Here is a 22,807-nt window from a genome sequence, read left to right as displayed (position 1 = left end):
AATTAAGCTAGCTATAATCAAAGGATGGGCTATTATAAGTTCTCATAACAAAATACATTTTCTTTACTGAGAGTAGTGAGATAGACAGTGATGAGTCAGGCTGCAATGAAGGAGGCAAAAGAGATGCACAGAGAGAGGAAGCATTGAAGCAAGCAGGGAGAGGTTAGTAGGACAGTGGTTCCCAAACTTGGGGTCCCTGACCCATGTTGGGTCCCCTAAATTTTAAATAGGGTCTCATGAGATCATCTTTAATGTTATCAAACACAATAACTTGTTTCTCTTCAAATGGGTATAGGATACAACATTTTAGAGTCAACTAAGGGCCTTTTACACTGTTAAAATTCACTTTCATGTCATTGTGTTGGGAGAGCCTACGAGACCTAACATTTAGTGAAATATATAGAGAATTTTAATATAAAGACAATTTAATATTATTATAATGTGCACTGAACAAAAATAAACACAACATGCAACAATTTCAAAGATTTTACTGACTTACAATTTGTGTAAGGAAATCAGTCAACATCATCAGTACTGACATATCACTCATGTATGTAGTAAATAAGTAGTGAAACACGTATTATTGAGTAGAACTTGTAAGGTAGTGATGAATAGTACGTTTTTAGTTTTTTTTACAAGATTGTGGCAATATACTGCTATCTGGTGGTGACTAGAACAATTGCATAATAGGAACTATTACAAATGGAGGTCCTTGAAAATAAATACTAGTGCTTGAAAAAGTACTTGAAAGTCCTTGGATTTGACTTGCCATTGTCTGTACGAACCCCGTAAATGTATGATGGACATCCGCAAATGAATGCATATCACATGAAACATAACGTATCATGCTAAATGGTTTGTCCTGGATTTACTATCAAAATAATACAAAATGCTCTGAGAACAGGTTGCAACTTTTGATCTACACCTCTACCATTTCACAAACACAGGCATAAAATGCAGATATCTTTAATTTGTTTTGTTAATAACTACCACTTAATTCATATACACATACAACATATTTAATAAATGTAGTTATATAGTTTCTTTAGTGAGCGCAGACCATTGCTGCATCTCTAGAGCCCCCTCTGAAATATTGTAATTAGTAATACATTTTAGTCATTTAGCAGACACTCGTATCCAGAATGACTTACAGTAGTGAGTGCATACATTTTCGTGCTGGTCCCCCCCGTGGGAATCGAACCCACAGCCCTGGCGTGGCAAGTACATGGGACCATAATGTATGTGGGCTACTTCATATAACCATAAGTCAATGATATTGACTTATAGAATAATAGATGAGTGCACATGCTTAGCTGTGCAAAAGGACCATGGTCAGCTAGCTAGTCAACAAATGACAGGACATTTTATATAATTAGCCTAATTGTCTTAATTGGAAATTCATTCCAGATAGTTTTTGGAAACACTATGGGTTGTTTCCCAGAGACAGATCGAGCCTTGTCCTGGACCGAAAAGCAAGCTCAATTGAGAATCTACATTGAAGGTGCTTTTTATATAATAATAATAATATATGCCATTTAGCAGATGCTTTTATCCAAAGCGACTTAGTCATGCATGCATACAGTATATTTTATGTATGGGTGGTCCCGGGAATCAAACTCACTATCCTGGCGTTGCAACTGCCAACTGAGCTACAGAGGACTAGATTTAGCCTAATCTCACATGAGGTTGGTGGCACCTTAATTGGGGAGGACGGGCTTGTGGTAATGGCAGTAGTAGAATAGGTGGAATGGTATCAAACACATGGTTTCCATGTGTTTGATGCCATTCCATTTGCTCCATTCCGGCCATTATTATGAGCTGTCCTCCCCTCAGCAGCCTCCTGTGCCTAATCTGTGTCTGGAAAACCAGTCCTTTTGAGTGTGTTAAATACAAGCCTACAAGATTATATGTGGTATTTACTCTTTTATAAAGAGAGCTTCTTCAACCGCCTGTCATTTCACAATGAATAATCTTCTGAGAGAAATGTAAAGTGCATTGTGATGGTAGGGCTGTGTGTTCGGTTGTTTGTTCTTCCAATCATAATATATTTGTTTGTTGTAGCCTAATTCTATTCTACCGTGCAGGTTAGAACTAGCCTGGCTGCCAGTTTGTTTCTGCTCTCTTGTCATGTCTGGCACCCAGGATATACAACATGTTAATATCCATACATACAGGAGTACAATAGGACCAAACAATATTATGACAGACTTAAAGGTGATAAAGTGTACACCACAAACACAAAATATAAAAGCACAATTGTTCATCAGCCACATGTAGATTATGTCCCTTTCAAACATTTGTCCTTGTATTGAAACAGCGAGGATGAGTTTGGTTGGCAAAAATGTCTTGGACCAAGGAAATAGGCATCTAGTGTATAGCCTCAATTCCAGGCTTCCTTACGACTAACTAGACTTGGGAGTATGGTAATGTGAGACTTGATCCTTTAAGACTTCCTTGATCATAATCATTACTGTGTTGTGCAGCCTGATTGCCCTTGTGCTTCTGTCTCAATCCACTTCTTCTCAATTTCTACCTATAAAAAGGACAGACCGATACGGTTCAGTTTCATTAGATATGGAATAATCACTATGGCATGACAACGATAAAAGATTTTGCTACACTACAGCACATGCCTAGGCTGGTCCTATAGTGTAAGGTCAGCTGGTGTCACAGTAATAACTACAGTATAAAAAATACCCTGCACCCTTAATCACAAAGCATGATTCTGCTTGGGAAATAGATTGAAATAGAGTCTACAACAGCATTATAGATATTAAACAGCAAAAAAATACTAAACATTATAGATATTAAACTTAATTAATAATATCTCAGGCCTTACCTGACAATGATAGTGGGTCCTACTGGTGACATGTTTCTGAGGCTGAATGTCACTCTCTGTGCCCAGTGACGTCACTCTGGTCTGTGAAACCACGGCCCCCACCATGTCACACTCCATTGTGACAAACGGGTACCAGTCACTGGGGATCTCCTGGTCTGAACCAAGCTCTAACTTACAGGAGAAGGTATGGGGATGGTCCACTGCTGTGAGGTAAAAAGGAGAATGTGTAGTTAGCAATCTATACCACTTGGGGGAGCAATATGAGCAGAATCTGAAAGATGCATGTTTCCATCCTCTGGCACAATGCAAACAAATCACTAACGTCAGTCAATTGGAATTTAATATTTAGCCAAGCAATAGTTTAACAAACCATAATACTATAAATAATATGTATTGTAGCTAAACTGATTAGGGAACATAAGTTACAATTCACATAGACTATTTGGAAACCTATTTCGGTAAGTTGTAATTATAACATGTAAAATAAAGCCACTATTGTCAGAATAAACCAGCATTCCATATGAAAATAGATCAATAGACCGCCATCATCAATAGACAGCCAAACTCTTCCTTAGTCCTTACCCATGTTCTTAGCAGGCAGTCTGTCGATCCTCCACACTATGGCTGAGTACACATTCTCATACTTGACCGTCCCCACGGTAACCTGCATGACTGGCTGTGACTCTGAAGCGCTGACTGACCCCAGACACGCGTTCCGGTTCATCCTGGCCGTCAGTGACTTACGTCGTAGCAACGTCACTGTACGTGACACCTTCACCCAGTCCCCCGGTACCGGCACACGGATCAGGACATTCTCGCAGAGTGGCTGAGTCTCCGACACGCTGATAAATGATGGGAAGATGGCTGACATGTTGAGAAAGGCTTGGAGTTCCACGTAGGCCCCTTGGACAGTCACCACAGCTTTGACGGAGAAGGGCAGCTCGGTACTTCCCAGGGCTAATGTCTTGTAGCGCATCAGTTCTACTCTACAGGCGTCCGGAGGAGAGAACTTGAGCAGCCGAGACCTGTGGAACTCCAAGTCGTTGATGCACTTGTGGAAGTGGCAGTCACTGATCTCCATCCAGCCCTCCAGGAGGTCATCCTGAAAGACCACAATGGCAATAGACATATCTTGATTTTTTTGGGTCATCCTGGATGATTTTACTTATGTTCAAATTGTATGTTTGTGTTGATGGGTGTAAAATTGTGCATTGATGTGTGTGTTCAAATTGTATGTTTAGTTGTTATGCATGTTAAAATGTTGTTTGTGTGTTGATATGCATGTTAAGAAACTAATACTAAACCTCCTCGGAGCCAGAGCCGTAGCTGGCGTCGAAGCGGAGAAGCCCCAAGTCGTTGAGAGCCAGGAAGCACTCCCCTGGGCCATTGAGGAACGCCAGGCAGTGGATCCTCGTCATGGCCGCCCGGTCCATCAATACACCGTCCTTGAAAAATGTATCCTCTGATTTTAGCAAATGAGAGGTGGAGTGGCAAAAAGGATCCCCAAGGGGCATGCAATATATACAAAATAGGAGGTAGGGAATCATTTTTATGTGAAACATTTTAGGAAAAGACATTCATAGCCTAAATAATAATTAATTTAATTAATAAAATTGTTTTTAATAACGCCTGATTTTAAGAACCTGTAATGTATAGCAACCCCAGGTGTAAAATAGTAAATAACTGCTACTTCTCAGAGAGAAGTATGGCTGAAAATGCACAACATTGATCTAAATTTGACCCTAGAAATAACACTGTTAGGAGATCTGGAGAGACCGGGTCAGTCAATTACTAATATAATAACACTGTTAGGAGATCTGGAGAGACCGGGTCAGTCAATTACTAATATAATAACACTGTTAGGAGATCTGGAGAGACCGGGTCAGTCAATTACTAATATAATAATACTCTTAGGAGATCTGGAGAGACCAGGTCAGTCAATTACTAATATAATAACACTGTTAGGAGATCTGGAGAGACCGGGTCAGTCAATTACTAATATAATAACACTGTTAGGAGATCTGGAGAGACCGGGTCAGTCAATTACTAATATAATAATACTCTTAGGAGATCTGGAGAGACCAGGTCAGTCAATTACTAATATAATAATACTCTTAGGAGATCTGGAGAGACCGGGTCAGTCAATTACTAATATAATAGTACTGTTAGGAGATCTGGAGAGACCGGGTCAGTCAATTACTAATATAATAATACTCTTAGGAAAAGTATTTATCTTCAACTCGCAATCTGTGGATTCTATTAGATAGATTGAAATTGTACATTCAACATCACAGCATAGTTGAAAGATACGTGGCGTAGAAATCCAAAGCGGGTGGCCAGCAGAGATGGATGGGATGTGGGAGTGGAGTTGCTGGGCGGGAGATAGAATGATAGTCAAAGATAAAAGTCAAAGAATAAAGTCAAAATAAAACATAATAAAAAGAATGACACTGAGGGGCAGTGTTTTTACAGCTAATGCCGGTTTGCCAGAGGCTGATGCCATGCAGGTGTTTGTACACATCCATATACACACACTCTCATTCAATACACACATGTAAATAGTGCCAGACATGCACTCAAACAAACAGTTGGCCTTGCTGTTATGATTTTAGTTGTCCTTTGATGTCCTTCTTTTTTTTTTTTTGCATTGTTTTCTGTTTTCCTTTTTGTCTTTTTTGTCTTTAGTTAATATTCTTGGTTGTTGATGCATTGGGGGGCTTCTTGGGGGTGGGGAATGGAATTCATAATTTTTTTTATTATTGGGGGTGTGGGAGGGGTCTCGGATGGTTGAGGGGCAGCTATTGGGGAACTGTGGGGGGGGAGATCTTAGAGGATTCGTGTCCCTGTTTTTTGTCTTGTGAGAGATCGGTCGACATGCCCTTGTGCAGGGCATTGACCCTGGATGCTTCTGTGTGTCGCCCTGAATGGGAGTCTGTTGAATGAATGACTGGTTTGGTGTAGTTGTTGGATGACTGGTGTGGTGTAGTTGTTGGATGACTGGTGTGGTGTAGTTGTTGGATGACTGGTGTGGTGTAGTTGTTGGATGACTGGTGTGGTGTAGTTGTTGGATGACTGGTGTGGTGTAGTTGTTAGATGACTGGTATGGTGTAGTTGTTAGATGACTGGTATGGTGTAGTTGTTAGATGACTGGTGTGGTGTAGTTGTTGGATGACTGGTGTGGTGTAGTTGTTAGATGACTGGTATGGTGTAGTTGTTAGATGACTGGTATGGTGTAGTTGTTGGATGACTGGTGTGGTGTAGTTGTTGGATGACTGGTGTGGTGTAGTTGTTGGATGACTGGTGTGGTGTAGTTGTTGGATGACTGGTGTGGTGTAGTTGTTGGATGACTGGTGTGGTGTAGTTGTTGGATGACTGGTGTGGTGTAGTTGTTGGATGACTGGTGTGGTGAAGTTGTTGGATGACTGGTGTGGTGTAGTTGTTGGATGACTGGTTTGGTGTAGTTGTTGGATGACTGGTATGGTGTAGTTGTTGAGCGGCTTCACTGCAAGTATATTGTATGTTTTGGATATTCTTTTTTAAATTTTTTATGTAAAAAATTCAAACATGTAATAATGCTGAAATACCAATGAACTACACTAGCAAAGTTACATTTCCTGACCAAAATGTGTGCTTGCACCAACTGTCTTACAGTAGTTGTATGGTAGTGGAAGAAGAAGTACATGCACCTTGTCCAGCTGCACCCAGAGGTGGTCTGTGATCTGCAGTGTCATCTCCTGTTCGTCGTAGTGCCGTTTCTGCAACAGCGGCGGCGCCAGCCTGAGAAGCTCCTCCTCCATAGTTTCGAAAAGGTCCTCCATGTCGCCGTGTTCCGTGGTTCCAAACTTCAGCAGCTGCTCCACCTCTGCCTCGTGGGACACCTCCAGCTTCAAATCAAACTTTATGCATTTAAAATCACGACACACAGTAAAACAATATGATGACATCTATAACAGTAATATCATTGATTGATTAAACACCAAGCTACAAAGGTGTGTTTTAAATGTGATTTAAAAACCTCAATTGTGCTCCCCCCACATTACCTTGGGGTGGTAACGCTTCTTCTCTGTGTAAGACACGTGCTCCACCTTCACTGTCTGGATCTTGCGAGGCTCTCCATTGCTTTCTAGCTTGAGCTCTGACAACCTGCAGTGAGGCTGCAGCTGGAACTCTTTGAAGGGCTTCTCCAGTCCTTTCTCATAGTACATCTGGAGCACACCTCCAGACAGCAAACGCAGGTAAATGGGGCCCCACTGTCGGGACGACATTCGGTTTTTCTTCTCTGGGATCCTCAGCATTAAAGACCAGCCGTCTCTCTTCTCGCTACGGAACAGACCATGAGAGACAAAGGCTGGGGATGGTCCCTCCTTGGCTGGCTCCCTGTCTCTTACTCCTCTCCTCTCCCCCCTCTCCATCCCTACTCCTTCCTCTGTGTCATTGTCTTCCTCGGCCCGCAGGCCCTCCAGCTTGTGGCAGATGTAGGAGTAGGAGCTCTGGAGGTGGTCTGGTCGAGGAGGCTTGTTGCCGTCTTTCGTCCGAATGAAGAAGCGAGGCAGACTAGAACCTCCAGCCTCGGAGTCGGAAGATGAGCTCCCAGAGTCCACGCTATGCCCACCAGCCCCCTCCCAGAATGGGTTGAAATGTCCCGGGTCCCCCTGGAAGGAGGGGAAGGTACTGGGGCCATCAGAGACAGAGACGTCACCCTGAAGATGTGTGGTGGTGCTGGTAGTGGTGGCCTGGTCTGGGCCAGGGGGAGAAGAAGAATAAGGCACAGAGGCAGAGGATGAACTGGAAAAACTACTGAAGAAATCGTGCTGATCCCAGGGCCTGCAATGGAAAGGTAACGCGCCGGTAGGAGGAACCTCCCTCACCGGAGTGCAAAGAGGAGTGTTGCAGGGCACACAGGAACTTCCGTTGAGGTTAAAGTGCATTGGAGGGGAGCTGGATTCAAGGGAACTGCTGAAGATCCAGGATGGATCTCCCACTGGGGGCAGTATCAGCTTTAGTCCATTGGGACGGGGGATTGTCTTTAACCCTGTCGTTGTCACACTACCTAGGGCTGTCTTCAGGGGTGTAGAGGCAAAGGAAGGGGGTGAACTTGTCTTTGCCCCTGGTGACTTCAGGGGTGTTGCGGCCAACTTTGTCCCACTCTCTGGGATCTTCAAGGGGGTTGAGGCAAAAGAAGGAGACTTAGACGTTCTCCCCTCATCCTCGAAGGTCACCCAGTTTGGATTGTTCACGGAGCACATGGCTTTGGTTGTTTGGTGTCAAGGTTCAAGTCAGCACTTCCTGCTTCTGTTGTTGGCGTTATCCTCAGACTCCGCCACAGGAGTCTTCCCTGCTGAAACACTGAACAGAACATAGTCATAGATTAGAACACACAGAGTATCAGAAAATAATATCTACAGTTATTATATATTGATGCATTTGCTTTGAAAGATATCAGTTATCTCTTGTGTACACAGAGAAATGACCCTACAGTGTCCCCTTGTGAGCATTCTGGCCTAAGAGACATCTACAGTTAGTGTTGCCAGATAGGGTTGTTTCATGGGCTACTTTTAGTAGATTGGAGGGGGATTTTTGCTCAGATTCACCTGCAAAGTGTCATGAAAATCTGGCAACACAGTGCAGTTAGATGATGTCCCCTCTCGGCCACTCGGCGACATTACATTTCCCACATGACTGTTGGTTTAATTATTTAATAGCTGGTGTGTTGGTGTGTTTCTTTTTTCCTTTTTATTTGTCGCAATTCAGCAACTGGCTCCATGTGGTAATATTTACAATATTGCACTTTATGCTAGGAGCAAATTCAAGTAAAATACATGAAGGGAGGAAAAAATATAGTACAACTCTTTGCTGTGTCTTGTCACCAGTCAACCACACACACTCCATGTGTTCTCTCACTGGAATTGAGTAGGATAAATATAGAAACACTGAATATGCTAGTGGACGCTGCTGAGTAACATTTGGTTAAACGCTACAGTTGCAGCCTTGTTGAATGAAAATGCAGAGAGGTACAGCTCTGCTCTGTCAGCCACTACCAGAGGAATTGTGGTCAATTTCAATTTGGGTTGAACTTCAGGCGTCAGCGCCCTCCTATTCAAAGGTGGTGAAATTTGGAATAAAGTGGAGTTGGAATAAAATGTAGGGTTTTGGAATTTGTAGATAAATTGTGTTGGATGAAAATACCATGCTCTGGTAGGAAATGTAGAAGACGGAACTGAATTGGGATTGGTTGGAGGGGAACCCAAAGCCTGGGTAGGATTCAGGAAACGTGTCACTGGCACTCGAGCAGAGAACCAATCATCCTCTTTATTCTGCATCAGTAAGAAGCCATCTGTGATAACTAGGCTGTGGAACACTGGAACAGCTGGTGTGAGGGTTCTGGATTATTTAACAGCTGGTGAGATATGAGGCACAGACACTACTGTGTTGTGGTGTAATGGGAATTGGAAAATCCAAGCATAATGAATGTCCTCATAGGACTTAGTTAGTTACACCTCCATATATATATATATACACACACACACACACACACACTACAAGACCAAAGACACACACTACAAGACCAAAAGTATGTGGACACCTGCTTGTTGAACATCTTATTCCAAAATCATGGGCATTAATATCGAGTTGGTGCTGCCTTTGCTGCTATAACACCCTCCACTCTTCTGGGAAGGCTTTCCATTAGATGTTGGAACTAGAGGTCAACCGATTATAATTTTTCAACGCCGATACCGATTATTGGAGGACAAAAAAAGACGATAGCAATTAATCGGACGATTTTTTAAAAATTACTTGTAATAATGACAATTACAACAATACTGAATGAACACTTATTTTAACTTAATATAATACATCAATAAAATCAATTTAGCCTCAAATAATGAAACATGTTCAATTTGGTTTAAATAATGCAAAAACAAAGTGTTGGAGAAGAAAGCTAACGTTTAAGTTCCTTGCTCAGAACATGAGAACATATGAAAGCTGGTGGTTCCTTTTAACATGAGTCTTCAATATTCCCAGTTAAGAAGTTTTAGGTTGTAGTTATTATAGGACTATTTCTCTCTATACCATTTGTATTTCATATATCTTTGACTATAGGATGTTCTTATAGACACTTTAGTATTGCCAGTGTAACAGTATTGCTTCCGTACCTCTCCTCACGCCTACCTTGGCTCGAACCAGCAACACAACGACAACAGCCACCCTCGCAGCAGTGTTACTCATGCAGAGCAAGGGGAACAACTACTCCAAGTCTCAGAGCGAGTGATGTTTGAAACGCTATTAGCGCGCACCCCGCTAACTAGCTAGCCATTTCACATCAGTTGATAGGCTTGAAGTCAAACAGCAGAGCTGCTGGCAAAACGTACTAAAGTGCTGTTTGAATGAATGCTTATGAGCCTGCTGGTGCCTACCATCGCTCAGTCAGACTGCTCTATCAAATCATAGACTTAATTCTAACATAATAACACACAGAAATGCGAGCCTTTGGTCATTAATATAGTCGAATCCGGAAACTATCATCTCGAAAACAAGACGTTTATTATTTCAGTGAAATACGGAACCTTTCCTTATTTTATCTAACGGATGGCATCCATCAGTCTAAATATTCCTGTTACATTGCACAACCTTCAATGTTATGTCATAATTACGTAAAATTCTGGCAAATTAGTTCGGTATGAGCCAGGCGGCCCAAGCTGTTGCCTATACCCTGACTCTGCGTGCAATGAATTGCTGGCAACACTGCTCTTGGGGCTGCAGGGTAGCCTAGTGGTTAGAGCGTTGGACTAGTAACCGGAAGGTTGCAAGTTCAAACCCCGGAGCTGACAAGGTACAAATCTGTCGTTTTGCCCCTGAACAGGCAGTTAAACCCACTGTTCCTAGGCCATCATTGAAAATAAGAATTTGTTCTTAACTGACTTGTCTAGTTTAAAAAATAAAATAAAATGAAAGTGACACAATTTCACCTGGTTAATATTAATATTGCCTGCTAACCTGGATTTATTTTAGCTAAATATGCAGGTTTAAAAATATATCATCAACCATATGTAGTTGTAACTAGTGATTATGATTGATTAAGTTTAATGCTAGCTAGCAACTTACCTTGGCTTCTTACTGCATTCGCGTAACAGACGGGCTCCTCGTGAGGCAGGTGGTTAGAGCGTTGGACTAGTTAACCGTAAGGTTGCAAGATTGAATCCCTGAGCTGACAAGGTAAAAATATGTCGTTCTGTCCAGGGCAAGGCAGTTAATCCACCGTTCCTAGGCCATCATTGAAAATAAGAATGTGTTCTTAACTGACTTGCCTAGTTAAATGAAGGTTAAATAAAGGTGTAAAAAAAAAAGAAGGAAAATTCGGCGTCCAAAATTACCGATATCCGATTGTTATGAAAACCTGAAATCGGCCCTAATTAATCGGCCATTCTGATTAATCGGTCGACCTCTAGTTGGAACATTGCTGCAGGGAATTGTTTCCATTCAGCCACAGCATTAGTGAGGTCGGGCGCTGGTGTTGAGTGATTAGGTCTGGCTCGCAGTCGGCATTCCAATTCATCCCAAAGGTGTTTGATGGGTTGGAGGTCAGGGCTCTGTGCAGGCCAGTAAAGTTCTTCCACACCAATTTCGACAAACCATTTCTGTATGGACCTCGCTTTGTGCACAGGGGCATTGTCATGCTGAAATAGGAAAGGGCCTTATCCAGATTGTTGCCACAAAGTTGGAAGCACAGAATCGTCTAGAATGTCATTGTATGCTGCAGCATTAAGATTTCCCTTCACTGGAACTACGGGGACTAGCCCGAACCATGAAAAACAGCCCCAGACCAGTATTCCTCCTCCACCAACCTTTACAGTTGACACTATGCATTCGGGCAGGTTGTGTTTTCTTGGCATCCGCAAACCCAGATTTGTCCATTGGACTGCCAGATGGTGAAGCGTGATTCATCAAGCCAGAAAATGTGTTTCTAATGAGTCCAATGGCGCGAACTTTACACCATTCCAGCTGACACTTGGCATTGCGCATGATGATTTTAGGCTTGTGTGCGGCTGCTCGGCCATGGAAACCCATTCCATGAAGCTCTCGACAAACAGTTCTTGTGCTGACGTTGCTTCCAAAGGCTGTTTGGAGCTCGTTAGTGAGTGTTGCAACTGAGGACATATGATTTGTACGCGCTTCAGCACTCTGCGTTCCCGTTCTGTGAGCTTGTGTGGCCTACCACTTCGTGGCTGAACCGTTGTCGCTCCTAAACGTTTTCACTTCACAATTACAGCATTTACAGTTGACCGGGGCAGTTCTAGCAGGGCATAAATTTGACAGACTTTTTGGAAAGGTGTTATCCTATGACGGTGCCGTGCTGAAAGTCAATGAGCTCTTAAGTAAGGCCATTCTACTGCCAATGTTTGTCTATGGAGATTACATGGCTGCGTGGTCTATTTTTAAAGACCTGTCAGCAACAGGTGTGGCTGAAATAGTCAAATACACTAATTGGAAGGGGTGTCCACATACTTTTGTACATATCCCGTAGTGTACTGTAAACCTCATTCCCAGACTAATTGCTAGAGAAAGAGCCGGATGGTGGAAAAAATCTAATACAATGGTTACTGCATAGCCTATTATGTGGTAGCAGTTTCTTAAGAGCTGTGGAAATATAGCCTGGTCCCAGATCTGATTTGCAAGACATCACTGACAGATCTGGGACCAGGCAGTTCAAAATATAGGCTAGTACATTATCCTGAGCTCTGATGTCATTCATGTCCTCCACCCTAGCCTCGACCCCAGCTGTTAAAGATTTCCAAGTTAGAGAATATGGCAGAATGGAGAGCAGTCACGCTGTAATCAACATACCATCTAGCAATTGATTCCCAGTCAACCTCAGCAGCCAATTGTTCCTTGGCTGTGACACGCTGGCAACACTGCTCTTGCCAGCAGCAGCAGCAGCATTAATGACAGTAGTAACACCCAGACAGAGGCAGATCAACTGGTTTCAATCTGTATCTGTCACAGCCACCGACCTCACCACAGAGATAGAGGCCTAACTTACATTACATTTGCCACAGTCAATTGGTTAAATATAATAGGGCAAGTTTCCCTTGATGCTATAATGAAGTATATGAATGGAGCTCAGGGGCTGTAGGAACCCAAGGTAGCATCTCAGAGTAGGAATGCTGATCTAGGATCAGTTTTTCATTTTAGATCATAATGAATCAATGGGTGTATTTACTTTTCAAATAATTTCCTGCAATTCTACAGTTTGACATTACTTAAAATACCCCTCTCGAGGCATAATAAGGGGTATATGGAGGGGTATTTTGAAAACACAGTATAAGTGGAAAGAAAACCGCTAACTTCCTGCATTTCAACACGTTTTACTATGGGGCAGAGAAAAAAGTTGTTTTATAGCTGATCTCATGCTATTCACCACGTTTTGTCATGAGGATTAGGCATAATTTTGTAGTTTTAAAGTTAATTTCCTTCTACTCTACACATTTTGCCATGAGACAGAGACAATGTTGCAGTTTTCAAGTAACTTTCCAGTGAAAATCTCACTTTTAAAAGTTAATATTCTCATACCCAAATAATGTTGTTGACTCCTCTTATACTCGTGTTTTGTGGCCAGCGCATAAATTGGAGGGGAAAAAAACACTTCAAAAGCCCCACCTCGAACGTGTATCTCAAACAGACCATTTAAAAAATGCTTGCTATCTCCTCAGAAGATGTCATCCTCCTGAGCAGGATGAGCTGGCCAATCAGCGGTCTACTAATATTTTTTATGACCACTATATACGCCCACACCATTCTGTTGTTGGGGTTCGCCCACACCATTCTGTTGTTGGGGTTCGCCCACACCATTGGTTCGCCCACACAATTCTGTTGTTGGGGTTCGCCCACACCATTCTGTTGTTGAGGTTCGCCCACACCATTGGTTCGCCCACACCATTCTGTTGTTGGGGTTCGCCCACACCATTCTGTTGTTGGGGTTCGCCCACACCATTCTGTTGTTGAGGTACACCCACACCATTCCTACACAGAAAAGCTGCTTTTGAACATACTTAATTACAATTTTTTTGTAAGAAAACTATTTTACTCATATTGTAGTTAATTATATGTCATATTTCATAGAAATCTGGAAACACTGAACAGTTACTTCAAAGGTTGACTTTGGGCAAAAACAACTAATTTTAAACTGTATAACTGATCAATGCACCATCATACCAGGTCATTTAATGATTAAAAACAAACAAAAAAGTTATTTGGCTACAGAAGTGTAAGTTCTTACTGATTTCTACAGCTTCCACCCAAAAACAAATCCTGTGAAATAACATCAACACATACTGGAGAAGTGGCTAGCTTAGCTTACAAACTAGATACATAGGTCGTGGCTTGTATGAGAGCTGGGTCATTAAAATGAGGACCATCCTCTCCCTCCTTCTTATGGATTCACTGAACTGTGGTTTGATCTAGCAGTGCTTCAATAGCCTTGTAGACGACAGGCTAAGTGGGCAATGGATCCAGCAGTGCTTCAGCCTTAAAGCCACATTCTGGAATTGTTCCTGCTGTTTAATGGTCATTTAAATGAATCCCATTGATTCAGGCCTGTTGAAATGACAGAATGTGGACTTTAGGGAGGAAGAACCTTGTATCGAGGCTAACTGAACCTTGCTCCAGTCCAATACTGGCAACTCCTGCAGTTCACTTCCAAACAGTACTGCCACCTCCATCAGCCTGTTCCAAAGAGATGGAGCAGAGAAATATCCTGGTCCTAGATGTATTGTCACACTAGCAGGAGTTCTGACCAGGCTAGTAGCAGGGGGAATGAAAGGTTACTAAATCTACAAAGGCAGAAAAGAACAGACATTCTAATCATTCCTAAGGGACAGAGCAGCATGCACACAGGAAATACCAGCCTACTCTACTGCTTCTGCACACACACCACACACACACACACACACACACACACACACACACACAGCAAACATCAACTCAATGTCAGTCTGTCAATGGGTTCACATACACTGTAAATGACAGTGATTACACTGTACACTACCGTTCAAGAGTTTGGGGTCACAGAAAAAAAAGCACATTTTTCTCCATTAAAATAACATAAAATTGATCAGAAATACAGTGTAGGCATTGATCAGGAATACAGTGTAGGCATTGTTAATGTTGTAAATGACTATTTTAGCTGGAAACGGCAGATTTTTAATGGAATATCTACATAGGTGTACAGAGGCCCATTATCAGCAACCATCACTCCTGTGTTCCAATGGCACGTTGTGTTAGTTAATTATTAGAAGACCTGTTTGCAATTGTTAGCACAGCTGAAATCTATTGTTCTGATTAAAAAGCCAATAAAACTGACCTTCTTTAGACTAGTTGAGTATCTGGAGCATCAACATTTGTGGGTTTGATTACAGGCTCAAAATGGCTAGAAACAAAGACCTTTCTTCTGAAACTCGTTAGCCTTAATTTCTCAGAACAAGAATAGACTGACGAGTTTCAGAAGAAAGTGCTTTGTTTCTGGCCATCTCCAGATACTCAACTAGTCTAAAGAATGGCGAGTTGAATTGCTTCTTTAATCAGTACAACAGTTTTCAGCTGTACTAACATAATTGCAAAAGGGTTTTCTAATGATCAATTAGCCTTTAAAAATGATAAACTTCGATTAGCTAACACAGAGTGCCATTGGAACACAGGAGTGATGGTTACTCATATGGGCCTATGTAGATAGTCCATAAAAAATCTGCCATTTCCAGCTACAATAGTCATTTACAACATTAGCAATGTGTACACAGTATGTCTGATCAATTTGATGTTATTTTAATGGACAAAAAATAGCTTTTCTTTCAGACAAGGACATTTCTAAGTGACCCCAAACTTTTGAACTGTACTGTACATGTCACTCAGGTTTGGTTGCTCATGTCAGCTGATTTACGATTAGAAGCCCAAACTTTTAGGGTTAGGGACACCAATTAAGCCTAATCTGGGACTAAAAAGCATTTTGAATGGACCTTCTCCATTGAGCTTGCTTTTTAGGCATGGTTTCCCGGACACAAAATGTAATCTGTGTCCGGAAACAATCCCTTACTGTATGAAACTCTTTTGTTGGCATGTAGCCTAGCGGTTAAGATAGTTGGGTCAGTAACCGAAAGTTCACTGGTTGAATCCCCGAACTGACTAGGTGAAAAATCTGTCTGTGTCCTTGAGCAAGGCACTTAACCCTAATTGCTCATGTAAGTCACTCTGGATAAAAGTGTCTGCTAAATGACTAAAATATAAATGTTGTAAGGGCAAGCATGCTCAGTGGTCTAATAACTAAATAAGAAGTATATGTTCATAATGTTTGCATGATATGATCGCTCGCTTTCCAGTAGTGTTTGTCTCACATGATATAAATCATCCTTTTATAATGACTTGAAGTGGGAGAAAGACAGCCCTTGTCCCCATGAATCAAGATATAGGGAGACGCCAAGTTCAAAGCACCTACAAGATAGCTATGGAACTTTTTAACTCTAGGTTATGTATTTTCTGGCAGAGACTCTTTCCAAACAGTCACAAGACAATGACTTGATGAGTGAGAGACAAAAAAAGCCACATTTAGAAAAGAGATGTGACTTCCCTTGTTAAATAAAGAACCGTCTCGTTGTCTAGTCTTTAAAACTGTCAGACGCTTGCTGCAGAAGTGAGTTGAGTGAGTCACAGACAGATTTATTTTCTTACTTGATCCATAGCTATTCCTACTTGCATCCATAGCTTTGTCTATGAATTATTTGAGAGAGGCAACATTTCTTCAGTCCCATCATTCAGTTGTTTATCAAAACAAGTGGTCATATTCCAGATTGCCCCTTTGAAGGTTGTCATCGTGACCTTATTTAACGTGTTCAGCCAGTGGAAATGTACATGAATGCATATTTGACTACTGTCTTCTTGAGCGTTTTACAGTATCGTATTTGCTTCCAAACTTTGACAGAATACTTAATAGCAGAATAAACAATGTAATCTGGAATCAAATACTCCCTGCTGTGACTAAAGAAGAGATTCATGCCCCCTACAAGTACTGCTATGCCCTGCTATTCCCCCTGCTACTGTGCTGAATTCAGGCATTTAAACAGGGAATAAAATATAGAGTCCCTACAGTACCTTTGCAAAAACGGTGTCGTTTGTGAAGTTGTGGGTATTCTTATGTCTCCTTCCCATCTTGATTATGACCAAATGTAAACAAGAGTGTTGATGTAAGCATAAGATAAACACACTATGATCTGTAGATCTTGATAATGCCTTTATAGCCATCAGTGTTGACCCTGTGCTGACACCGTGTCCTCTAGATGTCCCACTGGCAACTTAGATCAGCATGGCTTGATTAGAACAAATCAATGACTTGATAAAAGGGCCAATCTGCAGGTCGAATGATAACAAAGGGGACACAGCTGAGGGATGGCGCTGAAGAAATGTAACCACTCAAACAGATCAGCTTTAATATTGCCGATATACTGAACAAAAATACAAACGCAACATTTAAAGTGTTGGTCCCATGTTTCAAGAGCTGAAATAAAAGATCACAGAAATGTTCCATATGCACAAAAAGCTATTTCTCGCAACTTTTCTACACAAATTTGTTTACATCCCTTTTAGTGAGCCTTTGCCAAGATAATCAATCCACCAGACAGGTGTGGCATATTAAACAGCATGGTCATTACACAGGTGCACCTTGTGCTGGGGGCAATGAAAGGCCACTCTAAAATGTGCAGTTTTGTCACAATGCCACAGATGTCTCAAGTTTTGAGGGATCGTGCAATTGGCATGCTGACTGCAGGAATGTCCACCAGAGCTGTTGTCAGAGAATTTAATGAATTTAATGTTCATTTCTCTACCATAAGCTGCCTCCAATGTCATTTTAGAGAATTTGGCAGTCTGTCCAACCGGCCTCACAACCACAGACCAGGTGTAACCACACCAGCCCAGGACCTCCTCAACCACAGACCACATGTAACCACGCCAGCCCAGGACCTCCACTCCCGGCTTCTTCACCTGCGGGATCATCTGAGACCAGCCACCTGGACACCTGATGAAACTGTGGGTTTGCACAACCAAATAATTTATGCACAAACTGTCAGAAACCATCTCAGGGAAGCTCATCTGCATACTCATCGTCCTCACCAGGGTCTTAACCTGACTGCAGTCCGGCGTCGTAACAGTCTTCAGTGGGCAAATGCTCATCTTCGATGGCCACTGGCACGCTGGAGAAGTGTGCTCTTCACGGATTAATCCCAGTTTCAACTGTACCGGGTAAATGGCAGGCAGTGTCTATGGCGTTGTGTGGGCGAGCGGTTTGCTGTTGTCAACGGTTATTACAGAGTGCCCCATGGTGACATTGGGGTTATGATATGGGCAGGCATAAGCTACAGACAACACACACAATTGCATTTTATCAATGACAATTTGAATGCACAGAGATATCGTGATGAGATCCTGAGGCCCATTCATCCACTGCCATCACCTCATGTTTCAGCCTAATAATGCACGGCACCATTTCACAAGGATCTGTACACAATTCCTGGAGTTGAAAATGTCCCAGTTCTTCCATATCCTGCATACTCACCAGACATGTCCCCTATTAAGCATGTGTGGGAGGCTCTGGATTGACGTGTACGACAGCGTGTTCCAGTTCCCGACAATATCTAGCAACTTCGCACAGCCATTGAAGAGTGGGACAACATTCCACTGGCCACAATCAACAGCCTGATCAACTCTATGCAAAGGACAAGTGTCGCGCTGCATGAGGCAAATGGTGGTCACACCAGATACTGACTGGTTTTCTGATCCAGAAGTAAACTAACGGACAAGAATACTTCTATTTACAGCTATTTTCCCTTATACCTATGGTACCTGTAGTTAAATAATTATACCTATTCCTAATTTCCTCTTCAAGTGCTTGATTTTCACCCATAACGGCCAATCCACCATCATTCTGATCTTAACCCCAAACCCTCCGATGTCCACACATTAGCCCATCTTTCCCAGTATAATGCGATTTGCAATTTCCTTTTGCAATACATCCCTCCATTTTACTATAATGTCTTACAACGGTCCTGAACCTCCCTATTTGTAAAATGTCTACCGATATTTCGCTAAAACTAAATACTTTACGTAAGAGTATAATGATAGTTCCCATTGACTGATCGTGGTTTTTCAGATCCTCCTAACAATACAGTTTCCAGGTCCATCTGAACCCTGATATTATGACATAACCATTCCTGGACCTGACTCCAAAAGCGAGCAACCGATGGACAGTACCAGAAGATGTTTTCTATTGATTCTGTTTCCTCGTGGCAAAATCTACACAAGGCTGAGTTTTCAATGCCCCATATATATATATATATATATACTATTTTTTTGAATTGTAAATGTAACCTTTATCTAACTAGGCAAGTCAGTTAGGATCAAATTCTTATTTACAATGACGGCCTACCCAGGCCAAACCCGGATGATGCTGGGCCAATTGTGCGCCACCCTATTGGGACTCACAATCACAGCCGGATGTGATACAGCCTGGATTCAATCCAGGGACTGTAGTGACGCCTCTTGCACTGAGATGCAGTGATCTGACCGCTGTGCCACTCTGGAGCAAATGATCTTTATTTGAGCCAGTTTGCTACAGCAGGAAAATAATCCAGCAGCAACACGAAATATTATGTGGATTATAATTAATGACCATTTTTGTAGGGGTTGATGCATTTTTCAGAAGGGAACATTTCATATTGGAAATTACAAACTTCAGAAGCCTTTTAAAACCTCAAATAATATGTTTCAAGTTAATACAAGTTAAAGATTTCCTGCATTTGAGGAAAGTAATCCTGCAACAGTGTGATCAAATTCAGATCCTAAATTACAACTGCTATTGTTTATCAACCAATACATGTTTAGTCGCTCTGGATAAGAGCGTCTGCTAAATGACTTAAATGTAAATGTAGCAGGCACTATGTGTGGACAAAGCGTCTCTGCTATAGCTGATGTATTGCTTTTGAGTGACATACGCCAAGTCTATGTCCAGTGTACAAGAATGTATTGTTGAGTGACGTCTGACCTAGTGGTTTGAAAATGGACATATAATGAGACAACAAAATGCTGAATTTTGGTCCTACCGCATCCTTCTGTGAAACGGTGCATAGTGACAATCGTTGTTTTTCCATGTTTTGCTACAACGCAGACTGTGCATTGGTCTCGGTAATAATTCAACCGTGCTGTGATCGTCCATGACTCATTACCGCCGGAGGAACTCTGGTCTCAACATCAGGACAGGAACGATGTTGTTTTCAATGCAATGTCACGAAATGAGAATGGGGCTATCCTACCAGCGTATTTGTTGTATTGTCATTCGACCTATGACTTTCGTTGTAGTTTGTCAGCAAAAGAATATGACAGTTTTAAAATGGTTAATTATATGCTACCGTTATAAACGCAAAGTCCACTCGTTCAAGAAATATCAATGGCCATGATAGTCAAGATTTGCCACTAAGAATATAATACATATTTTATAGAATAAACAACTTTGCACAGTGTGTGGTAACAAGTTGTCCCCAAAATAGAAGTTAGCTATTGTTGTAGCCTTGCTTGCTTCTTCTACAGTAGGTTGTTTTGACGGAGCAATGAGATGGAAGTTGTCAATTGACTCTCTGGTGGAAACTTGCAACGAAACAAAACAATACTCACGTTCTACACAAATCCCGAAATAACAACAATCAGGTCATGATTCTTATTTTCCGTTAAAACAGCAGAAATCCCAATATGCGAGGCCGACAGGTTTCTCTCAAAATGGCAGAGGGAGAGAGAAAATGCATCCGATTTGCTATCCCCTTTCAGCCCTCCCGTTAACGGGACGTCCCTGCTAGAGAAATGAAGTGGGGCGAGTGAAGGAATGAACCGAGGATGCCCATATTCTCCTCCCACATCTCATCTGGCCGAACGATGACGATGCTTTTGGTGTGACAGGGAGTTTGTTTTTGCCAATGTTATGAGTGTCCGGTGAAGTAGACAAAGCTTATGGTTTGGCTACAATAACACACACGATAAAACATCAGGCTGCATTGTTGCAAGCGCAAAGAGCCATTAGCATACATTACGAGTAGATAGTCTAGTTGGAAGCTTTATGAATATAATATTTTTTGTTGATTTCCTCCAACTAAGTAAAACGAATGAATAATGAATAAGTAGTAAAGCACATTCTAGACATTCTGACTCTTTTTTTACATTCCAGGTGGGACATTTAGAAGTTGGATTAGGACAAGGACAGGGTTGTCTGTCAAAGAACCTCGTTCCACCCCAGTCAACTCACTCACACACTGATTAGGACAAGGTTGTCTGTCAATTAACCTCTTCCCCAGCCCTAGCCCGACATCACAGTGGGCTAGTCCTAGTTACAAGCTATGGAGACTGGAGACTATAAATTATGACCAAAGAGAAAAATCTGAAGTGAGAAAGAGATTTGAGCGGAGATGGAGAGTTTGAGCTGAATTCTGGCAGACATGTTCATATGACTCCATGATAAAAAGGGTAGTGGTTCACACAGTGACAGAGGTCTGATGCTAGGGTGGGACAATTAGGCGTGGATGACTAGAGATTACTCACCAAGGGAGGGGTCAGCGGTTGGATGGGAGATAATTAAAGGGTTGAAGATAACAGTCATTGAAGTGCTGTCATCTGGAGTTGGTCCAGACAAGAATCACACTCTCTCACATACACATACACACACTAAATTAAACCAATATCAACACAAACTGAAGTGGTTTTCCTCTGTTCCCCGGGCGCTGAAGACGTGGATTAAGGCAGCCCCCTGCACCTCTGTTTCAGAGGGGTTGGGTTAAATGCGGAAGACATTCAGTTGTACAACTAACTAGGTATCCCCCTTTTCTTTCTGTTCTGTCCGATAATAGATGAGTGGAGGAGGGTGGATAAATGGGATAACATAGCACTCTTCACAGAGGGGAGGAGGAGGATGGCTATGGGTTATGGCCAACCTTCAGCCTAACACAATACAAGGTCATTTAGCCCCTTTGGAACAGACCCAAAACAAACACAATGCAAATAGAGAGAGGTAGTATTTGGATGAGAACAGTGTCACAGAGAGAGAAGAGAGGTAGAAGTTAGATGAGGACATTCAGTCAGAGAGAAGAGAGGTAGTAGTTGGATGAGAACATTCAGTCAGAGAGAAGGGTGGCAGGTAGCCTAGTGGTTAGAGCGTTGGGCTGGATCGACTCCCCGAGCTGAGAAGGAAAAAATATGTAGTTATGCCCCTGAGCAAGGCAGTTAACCCACTGTTCCCCGGGCGCTGAAGACATGGATGTCGATTGAGGCAGCCCCCTGCACCGCTCTGATTCAGAGGGGTTGGGTGAAATGTGAAAGTTGAATACCTTTCAGTTGAATACATTCAGTTGGACAACCCTAGTAGTTGGATGAGAACATTCAGTAAGAGATGGAGAGGACAGAGCAAGAGGAGTATTTGGATGAGAACACCCAGTCACAGTGGGCCAAGGGCACACTGACAACATGAATGTGATCAGGGTTTATCCTGTTCTTTGCTGAAGAAGTAACAGTGCAGCTGGCAACAGAAGTCTGTAAGGGCCATCATCCTGGAACTGCCAACTATTATTATGGGTGGTAGTGTATGAGTGGTTGCAAAAGCTCTGACGAAGGCCTTGGGGCCGATGGGTAAAGCTTATTAAAGAGCAGTGTTGAATACTAGCAAGAGCGGTGTGCAGGTTCTTTTTTCTCATATTATTCAACTGTTACCATGCACCTGCAACAAAAATAGCTCACATGTGCGAGTGGCTTATGACATTTGCTTGTGTAGGAGTGAGTGTTTGGTTCTAGCTGCTAGTGTTGCCTGAATTATTTGAGATTGGGAACATTTTGGACATAGTTAACAAGTTTGTTTGCCATAGAACATTGGAACTTCATAAATCTACAGTAGCTTGT

The 22,807-nt window shown here is 42.2% G+C and overlaps 1 protein-coding gene across 1 annotated transcript; it reads right to left on the bottom strand.

Moving 5' to 3' along the window:
- Positions 1 to 471: 471 nt before the first annotated feature.
- On the bottom strand, positions 472 to 20,743 carry LOC115144380 (stonin-1). Its single transcript, XM_029685359.2, has 7 exons — positions 20,546 to 20,743; positions 6,880 to 8,185; positions 6,526 to 6,723; positions 4,144 to 4,284; positions 3,422 to 3,941; positions 2,840 to 3,042; positions 472 to 2,533 (listed from the first exon to the last, which is right to left on the bottom strand). The coding sequence occupies exons 2-7, from the start codon at positions 8,083 to 8,085 to the stop codon at positions 2,468 to 2,470; spliced, it is 2,334 nt and encodes a 777-aa protein (XP_029541219.1). The 5' UTR covers positions 8,086 to 8,185; positions 20,546 to 20,743; the 3' UTR covers positions 472 to 2,467.
- Between the last annotated feature and the right edge of the window lie 2,064 nt (positions 20,744 to 22,807).

Source organism: Oncorhynchus nerka, linkage group LG16 (genome assembly GCF_034236695.1).
Source record: "Oncorhynchus nerka isolate Pitt River linkage group LG16, Oner_Uvic_2.0, whole genome shotgun sequence".
NCBI lineage: Eukaryota > Metazoa > Chordata > Actinopteri > Salmoniformes > Salmonidae > Oncorhynchus > Oncorhynchus nerka.
The sequence above is the reverse complement of the archived record's forward strand: the minus strand, read 5'-3'. Positions and strand labels throughout refer to the sequence as shown.

Coding starts and splice junctions, on each gene's coding strand:
- LOC115144380 (XM_029685359.2), bottom strand. CDS start 8,085: ATGTGCTCCGTGAACAATCCAAACTGGGTGACCTTCGAGGATGAGGGG. Junction 3,043..3,421: donor ACTGCCTGCTAAGAACATGG/GTAAGGACTAAG, acceptor TTTACCTCACAG/CAGTGGACCATCCCCATACC. Junction 2,534..2,839: donor GGACCCACTATCATTGTCAG/GTAAGGCCTGAG, acceptor TCCTTTTTATAG/GTAGAAATTGAGAAGAAGTG.